At 42.8% G+C, this 9,438-nt stretch overlaps 1 protein-coding gene across 1 annotated transcript in view; it reads left to right on the plus strand.

Annotated features, from left to right (window-relative positions):
* Window positions 1-555: 555 nt before the first annotated feature.
* LOC125485549 (triple functional domain protein-like) overlaps window positions 556-9,438 on the plus strand; it is a 32,401-nt gene continuing 23,518 nt past the window's right edge. Inside the window, exon 1 of the mRNA XM_048608694.1 lies at window positions 556-622. Coding sequence (XP_048464651.1) covers window positions 556-622 — 67 coding nt within the window. The remainder of the gene's footprint in view (window positions 623-9,438) is intronic.

Here is a 9,438-nt window from a genome sequence, read left to right on the forward strand (position 1 = left end):
CCGTAGTTGTGACTTTACTTATTGTGAGTGTTTTCGAATTCGAGGAATTTCGATTTCTGTCGAATGCTCTCAATGCGCTTATACTATATCTTTGCTCACTGATCATGTGCTGTATTGCATTCGAGAATTTTAACCTCTTCTTGCCTCGGTGTATGCCTTCCACCTGAAATTCGTATCTCCCTACATATGCATAAGGATCAATTCATATAACTGTTTATGTTTGTATCTCTATCTCTTGGCGCATCTTGGGATTTGCACATTGCGTGGTGGGTGCTGTTTTAGGATTGCCGCTAATGCTTGTCGGCTCCATCCGGCTGTTGAAGCAGTGACCTTGGGATGGCTGGAATTCCGGAAGTTGCCGAGGTTTGTCGATGTTTTCCGGACGGTGATTCACGGCTCCAAGATGGAGGAGAGCTGGTAGAGGTGGCAGCATTTTGCTGCTCGCTCCCTCCCTTCCTCCGCTTGGTGGTTGCCAGTCAGGATTAGGATCCGCATCTCCGCTCTGCTGGAGGATTGTAACCGGACAGTCTGAGGGAGGAGGCCACTGCCGCGGACATGAGCTCTGCAGAGGGGGCGGAGGACCCGGCCGGGGACGCCGACATCGCCGCGTTTTTCCGATCTGGTGAGTAAATGGGAGACGCGGGACTGCAGCCTGGCTCCCGGGAGCCCGGGGTTGGGCTGGGCCCGGAGTCCGGGCCCACACCCGCACGCATAATGTGGCACAGGCAGCACGAAAAGGGATTGGGGAAAATTTGGGAAATGAAAGCTATACGAGGAAATGGAAGAGATTAGGAAGAAACATTAGAGGGGTGGGGAAGGAGCGGAGAACTGGTAGCGAAAAGGGAATCGGAGGCTACATTGAAAGAATGACGAAGATGCCCACGGTGATGGGGGCGGGGGATGGCGTGGAAAGTATGGAAGAATTGAATAGACAGAAGTAGTCGCGGAATAAAGAAAACAATTGAAATGGACAGAGTAGGTAAAGGAGAATGGGAAACTTGAATGTACACGGATGGGAATATAAGAAATGGAGGGGACATCAGCCTGTTAAGGTGGAGGAGAGGGGGCGAGTGGTAGAGAGGGATGCAAGAGAGTTCATGAGTTGGGATAACTTTGGAATTCATCTTTCGTGGCTAACGATCATATGAAACTCCAGGTGGTATCAACAAGCACCAACCCAATGATTCTGATCAGATAGTCGCATACTCAATTTTCAGCAGGTCTCTCTATCGTGATGGGTTGATTTTTATATTGACCTCACTAGCCCAGATTTTCTAACCAATTCCAAAAGCTGGCTTGAGAGAGCCACAGAGAATTGAAACTGTGATATTTTGACTTCTGAGGTTCAGTACTAAAGTGGCTAATGCATTGAAAGAGATTTCACATATAGCTGAGTGATGGAAGATGAAGAATTGGATACTTGGAGGGACCAAGTCTAAATTGGAGTGAGAGAAGTGACAAACTAATGGAAGACAGAGTGCGGTGAAATAGAAATATAATTTTGAAGTGAGAACAGGAGGAGGATTGATGGAGAAAAGAACACAAATAAATGGTGGAATGGGGAGATAAAGGGGGTATAAAACAAGCTCTGAATAATATGGTGTAAAATGAAGATTTGAAGGAAGACAAGATGGATTATTGAAAATGTGTAAAGATGGATGATGAAGAGTCTCATGATTTCCGCGAAGAAACTTAGACCACTGATTTCAAATGTGGAATGGAGACGAGAAGTACAGTAGGGCAAGAGCAGGACAATGAGAATTGTAGGTTAAAGAATACTGTGATTGTTAAAAATCAGAAATATTAAAAAAAGATATTGGACATACACAACAGGTCAGGAAATTTCTGGAAGGAGAAGAGCATTACACAAGGGCTATTTGGTTCTTGTCCCAGAAAGGGAGCATAGATTCTTTAAAATCATCATTTTGTGTTGAATGTAAGAACTTTTTGTAGAAACTGCTGACGTTGTGTACACATCTGGGAGGTGAGGAGAAAGGCATGTATGGAGTGGTCCGAGAAGCAAGATGATGATCAAGGAGTCAGTCTCTTTACAAAGTGGGAATTGTGACAAAATGAAACATTTTCAAAAGTTAGAGGTCAGTGTGGATTTTAAGATTGTAGTGGGAGGTGCAGCGCACTTCAGTCTAACTAGTAGTTGTTATTCTTTTTTTATGTTTTGTTTTTAAGAATTTTTTTTAGTGTGGGAATAATTTAAACGTCAACTAGTAATGCCGTTATTTTAGGACTGATCTGAATCACTGACCCTTCTAGTTGAATCTGCACGGTTTCTTGTCCAGCCGCAAGCCTAACTTGCAGAAGATTTTGAGCAGCTATTGATGTGTTTCTGTTTGGAAATTTTGCTGGGTAACAATGAAAATGGATGAGCAAACACATTTTTGGCTTTTGTTTATCATTGTTCAAAATTACTATTAGCTTTACTTTGGGTTAATTGTGTTATCCATTGGGTTCTTGAGTCCATTAGCAATTGTTATCATTTTTGGAAGAAAGCGAAGGAATCTTCTATTTCTTACTTATGTAAAAGTTGAAAAGGCTGATTATTTTTGAATAATGTTTGTAGAAGTGGAAGGTAATTTTCTCTTGTCTGTACTTGGGTCGTGAAGTTCTCAGCTGTGAATGGCCCTAAATAAAACGTTTCATAAAACTGAAAAACAAATTGGGTGAACATTGGATGAATGTTGCTTAAGCTCATTTTACTGTTGAAATATGTTGAATCTTCCAGAACTTGCTATGTTTGAGGATATAAAAAGTGTTAAAAATACACCATTGTAATCATGGATCTGACATTTGAACATCTTTGAGTCTGATTTGTACGCTCTGTCAAGGTTAATGTTCTGAAAAAGAGAATCAGATTTGAAAAAGTTAAGTAGCCTGAAGAATTATCTGGCTTCTGTTGAAATTCCTTGTTTCCATTAAACTTAGAGACTCATAATTTAGACAAAAAGGCTGTTTTATTTTTACTTAAACTGTTCAATCTTTTTGAGGGCTATCTTTGAACCTAATAATATTGTACCCAGTTCATATCTGCAGAAATGCACAGTCTACCCCAGAAACTGTGTAGTCTTGCATTTGAACTGTGATACTTTCGGAACTCAGACTCTGGTTTTGTTGTTTTCTGGTTCAGATAACCTAAATTTGCCATTATTTGTTTTACCTGAATATTCCTAATTCTTGCAGTTTAACTCTGACTGTACTGAAATGTTATACAGGTCTTCCTGCTTACTGATTTTAGGATATACAGTGCACATGCACTAAAGCCTTGTGAGAAGTGAAGTGTTTCTAATATTGTGTTTTTGGACTTATCGTAAACTAGATTTGTTGGACTGCATCTGTAGAACTATGTTGACTAAATGCTCTGAACAAATTTAGTGTTCTTGAAATGTATGATAGGAAAGCCTTATACACATTTGACCCTTCCTGGAGAAACAGAAGTAGCACAATAGTTGAGATTAATCTTCATTGATTAAAGTTTTTGCTGACTTTCACTTGAATAAGTGAAATGTTCTTTTCTTCAAAAAAAACTAAATATACGGTTGATTAAATTCTGATATCAAATTTAAATTATGAAAAAATTGTTCTATATTGCTCCGACAATTTGAATTTAGACACTTGTAAAATGCATTGCCTTATTGCACACGCCTCCACCTCCCTGGTGGATGAGAGTCCTGGGTTTCCAGCTTCTGCTGGGCTAAGCTTCCTTTCCATTGTCTATCATTTTCCCCTTAATGAATTTTGCAAATTCTCAATGCAAATTGCCATCACTTCTCGTGAAACAAACTGCATTGCATAGTAGAACAATGTAGTTCCATTTAATGTGAAATTTTAAAATGTGCAATTTCATTTTTTTGTTCATTATATGGGTGCTCATAGAGATCCTTCGGGGTCGGTTAGTTCAGTTGGCTGGATGGCTAGTGTTTACAGAGTGATGCCAGTAGCATGGATTCAAAGACAGTAGGAACTGCAGATGCTGGAGAATCCGAGATAACAAGGTGCAGGGCTGGATGAACACAGCAGGCCAAGCAGCATCATAGGAGCAGGAAGGCTGACGTTTTGGGCCTGGACCCTTCATCAGAAATGGGGGAAGGGAAGGGGGTTCTGAAATAAATAGGGAGAGAGGGGGAGGTGGATAGAAGATGGATAGAGGAGAGGATAGGTGGAGAGGAGACAGACAGGTCGAAGAGGCAGGGATGGAGCCAGTAAGGGTGAGTGTAGGTGGGGAGTTAGGGAGGAGATAGGTCAGTCCAGGGAGGACGGACAGGTCAAGGGGGCTGGATGAGGTTAGTAGGTAGGAAATGGGGGTGTGGCTTGAGGTGGGAGGAGGGGATAGGTGGGAGGAAGAACAGGTTAGGGAGGCGGGGATGAGCTGGACTGGTTTTGGGATGCGGTAGGGGGAGGGGAGATTTTGAAGCTTGTGAAATCCACGTTGATACCATTGGGCTGCAGGGTTCCCAAGCGGAATATGAGTTGCTGTTCCTGCAACCTTCGGGTGGCATCGTTGTGGCACTGCAGGAGGCCCAGGATGGACATGTCGTCTGAGGAATGGGAGGGGGAGTTGAAATGGTTCGCGACTGGGAGGTGCAGTTGTTTATTGCGAACCGAGCGTAGGTGTTCTGCAAAGCGGTCCCCGAGCCTCCGCTTGGTTTCCCTGATGTAGAGGAGGCCACAGTGTGTACAGCGGATGCAGTATACCACATTGGCAGATGTGCAGGTGAACATCTGCTTGATGTGGAAAGTCTTCTTGGGGCCTGGCTTCAAAATCTCCCCTCCCCCGACCGCATCCCAAGAGTATCCCACCCAGATCCATCCCCAACCCCCTTCCCTTTCTCTGTAACCCTGCATTTCCCTTGGCTAATCCATCTAATTTACACACCCCTAGACACTAGGCAATTTAGCATGGCCGATCTACCTAACCTGCACATCTTTGGACTGTGGGAGGAAACTGGAGCACCCGGCGGAAACCCACGCAGACATGCGGAGGATGTGCAAATTCCACACAGACAGTCGCCCGAGGGTGGAATTGCATCTGGTCCCTGGTGTTGTAAGGCTGCAATGCTAACCAGTGAGCCACCGTGCCACCCCTAATTCCAAACAAGTCTCCTCCAATTTCATTTCAGCTTTTTAGAAAATCTTTTTCTCATCTAGAATGAGATCCACAAACATAAAAAATTAATTTTTAGTACAGCCAGCTTCTTGACAATGATCAAGATTAATTGTGTCTTTAAAAATTTAGTGCACTGGAATAGATGAGCCCTAAATTTTACTGATGAATCTATGACATAATGGAATATATCGTGGGAAAATGTGAGGTATGGACTTTGGCAGGAAGAATGGAGGAGCGAAATATTATTGAAATGGAGAAAGACTGCAGAAAGCTACGAAACAAAGGGATTTGGGAGTTCTCCTGCATGAATCACAAAACAGCTAGCATCTAAGCTCAGCGGGGAAGACAAATGGAATGTCGGCTTCTTTTTCAAAGGGAATGAAGTGTAAAAGTACGGAGGTTTTGCTAAAACTATTCAAAACAGTAATCAGACCACAGCTGAAATACTGTGAACAATTTTGGGCCCCTTTTCCAAGGAAAAATATACAGGCATTGGAGAGATGGTCTTGAACGTTCATTTGATTGATACCAGGTACGGTGAGACTTGCTTATGAGGAGACGTTGAGTAGATTGGCCCAGTACTCATTGGAATAAAGAAGAATGTGAGGCAACCTTAGTGAAACATACAAGATTCTTGGGAGACTTAACACTGTACATGTGGAAAGGTTGTTTTCCCTTTGTGAAAGAGTCTAGGACCAGAGGGTATTCTCTCACATTGCATGTTGAAGAGACAAAACTGTGGAAAAGTTACTTGACCTGAAACGTTAACTCTGATTTCTCTCCACATATGCTGCCAGACCTGCTGAGCTTTTCCAGCAATTTCTATTTCTGTAACTGATTTACAGCATCCGCAATTCTTTTGATTTTTATTGCACAATTAAGATACAGATGAGAAATTTCTTCTGAGAGTTGTGAATCTGGAATTCTTTACTGCAGGGGGTTGTTGAGGTTGGATCATTTATGTATAGTTAAAGCTGAGATGTTTTTAATCAGCATAGGAATCCCAAGGGCTATGGGTTATCAGGTCAACCATTATCTCATTGAATGGAGGGGCAGACTCAATAGGTTGAATGGCCGACTTCTGCCCTGATGCCTGTGGTCTTAATACAAAAACACCATGCCTATGTTCTATTTGAATGCCAAGTTTCTTTTTGACTGTACCCTTGTGTAGAAAAGTTTTGAGGAACAAGGCAACTCGGACAGCAACTTCCTGATATGTGTTTTAACTGCAGATGCCTGATTAATCTTTAAAGATAACCTCACTGTTATTTTTAACCTGAAAATCTGGGCCACTCTCTCCAAATATACTTGTCTTGCCACTTGTAATTTTAAACATCTGTATCAGGTCACCTCTGTGCCTTTTCTTGTCTAAAGCAAAATGCTGTTATCTCTCAATTCTGATTAAAAGTCCTTGTTTACACTTTCTTCTATGCTTAAATGTCCTTTCCCATGGTATTGCTTTCAATGTGCATAGTTCTCAAAGTGTCACTTGAGCACCTAACATAACTTCCCTAACTTTGCAATCTGTAATTCTGGAAAATAACCTCAGGTCTTTGTTAGCGTTTCTAATTGCTTAGCTGATCTGCAGTCTTGCTTCTAATAATTTGTTAGCCAGTGTGTCTTTGGTTTTTTTGACCATTCAGGTTTTTTTTTGTGTAGTTGATGATTTTTATTCCTGCCAAAGTGCATCACCTCACATTTACCTAAAATTCACTTCCCACTTAACTGCTCACTCTGAAAGCCGCCTTCTAGTGCATTTTTGTCCAATTAACTCTGTCCCCTTAATTTTGTTACATGTCTAAATGTTGATATTGTTAGTTTTTAGAAAATATTGAAGTTTTATATAACCATAGTCCCAGTACTGATCCTTGTGAGCACTATTTTCTGTCTTACTCCAATCAGATTAGCTAACTTTTACGCTATTCTCAGCTTTCTAGCCCTTCTTAGCTAATTTGCTGTCTGTTCAACAACCTGTCCTTGACTTCACAAGCCCCAACTTTGGACCTAATCCTGCCATACTTTATCAAAGGCCTTTTGAAGATGTAAGTATATGCTATCAACTGAATTGCTGTTTCAGTTACCTCTTCAAATAATTCTAAGGTTAGTTAAGCGTGACTTTATCTTTCTGAATTCAAGTTGACCATCTGTTTTCTTCTGTTGTTTTGTTCTTTGATCACTTTTTAAGCATAAGTATCAATGTTCTTTCTATCAAATATTGGTCTGTATTTTTTCCAAATGAAGCAACATCAGTTGTTCACTCATTGTTTGTTTGGCAGTATTTCCCCTTGCAGTGATCTTTTGCTTAGTGGTTGTGCTAGCTCGTCCATTGTTTGGTTGAGTGTGTATTGCTGCATACCATCCAGACCCAGAACTTTATCCTCTTTTAGTTTTACTAGTTTGTCAATTACATACTTTCTTTCAGTCCCAACTATATTCATTTCAAGGTCATCAAGTGAAATATATTTCGTAACATGTTTCAGTAAAAACTGAAACAAAGTAATTTTTCCACACTTCTGCCCGACCTATGAGCTTCTTGTTTATAATTCAGTAACCTTATCCCTACTCAAACTTTCCTTTTATTTTTGACTATGTAACAGGATTATTCCTTGATAATTTGATTTTGTAACTTCTCATTGCCTGTGGGATGGAATTGATTTCGATATTCTCTCAAGGTCCTCTGATTCCTTTGTAACACCATATAAAATCGGAACAGGAGTAGGCCATTTGGCCCTTTTGAGCCGGTTCGCCATTCAGTAAAATCATGGTTGAGCCAGCATTCCTCGTCTACTTTCCTGCATTTTCCTTGTAACTCTTGATTCCTGTACTGATTAAGAATCTGTCTATCTCCTCCTTTAAATATATGCATTAACTGCCCCCACAGCTCTCTGTGCAAGGAGTTCTGTAAACTTCAAACTCTCTGCAAAAAGAAATTCCTTCTCATTTCAGTCTTAAATTACCACTTAATTCTGAGGCTATGCCCTGTGCACCTAGATTCTTCCATGAGAGGCAACAAACTTTTCAGCTTTACCCTGAAGAACCCTTTACGATTCTTGTTAGTTTCAAAGAAATCACCTCTCATTCTTATAAACAAACCTCCAGTGAGTAGAGTTCCAACCTGTTTAACTTTGGCTCCTAAGACAATCCCCTCCATAAAAAGGACCATCCTGGTGAACCTTCTCTGAACTGCTTTCGATACTCTTGATGTGATCTCACCAGCAACTTGTACAGTTGTAGTAAAACTTCCCTACTCTTAAACTCCAATCCCCTTGAAATAAAGAGACAACAAGGTGCAGGGCTGGATGAACACAGCAGGCCAAGCAGCATCATAGGAGCAGAAAGGCTGACGTTTCGGGCCTCGACCCTTCATCAGAAAAGGGGGAGGGGAAGGGGGTTCTGAAATAAATAGGGAGAGAGTGGGAGGCGGAAAGAAGATGGATAGAGGAGAGGATAGGTGGAGAGGAAACAAACAGGTCGAAGAGGCGGGGATGGGCCAGTAAAGGTGAGTGTAGGTGGGGAGTTAGGGAGGGGATAGGTCAGTCCAGGGAGAACGGACAGGTCAAAGGGGCGGGATGAGGTTAGTCGGGAGGAGATGGAGGTGCGTCTTGAGGTGGGTGGAGGGGATAGGTGGGAGGAAGAACAGGTTAGGGAGGCGGGGACGAGCTGGGCTGGTTTTGGGATGTGGTAGGGGGAGGGGAGATTTTGAAGCTTGTGAAATCCACATTGATACCATTGGGCTGCAGGGTTCCCAAGCGGAATATGAGTTGCTGTTCCTGCAACCTTCGGGTGGCATCGCTGTGGCACTGGAGGAGGCCCAGGATGGACATGTCGTCTGAGGAATGGGAGGGGGAGTTGAAATGGTTTGCCACTGGGAGGTGCAGTTGTTTATTGCGAACTGAGCGTAGGTGTTCTGCAAAGCGGTCCCCGAGCCTCTGCTTGGTTTCCCCGATGTAGAGGAAGCCACACCGGGTACAGCGGATGCAGTATACCACATTGGCAGATGTGCAGGTGAACATCTGCTTGATGTGGAAAGTCTTCTTGGGGCCTGGGATGGGGGTGAGGGAGGAGGTATGGGGGCAGGTGTAGCACTTCCTGCGGTTGCAGGGAAAAGTGCCGGGTGTGGTGGAGCTGGAGGGGAGTGTGGAGCGGACAAGGGAGTCACGGAGAGAGTGGTCCCTCCGGAAAGCAGATAAGGGTGGGGAGGGAAAGATGTCTTTGGTGGTGGGGTCGGATTGCAGATGGCGGAAGTGTCGGAGGATGATGCGTTGGATCCGGAGGTTGGTGGGGTGGTACGTGAGGACGAGGGGGATTCTTTTTTGGTT

Source organism: Rhincodon typus, chromosome 2, assembly GCF_021869965.1.
Source record: "Rhincodon typus isolate 14 chromosome 2, sRhiTyp1.1, whole genome shotgun sequence".
Taxonomy (NCBI): Eukaryota; Metazoa; Chordata; class Chondrichthyes; order Orectolobiformes; family Rhincodontidae; genus Rhincodon; species Rhincodon typus.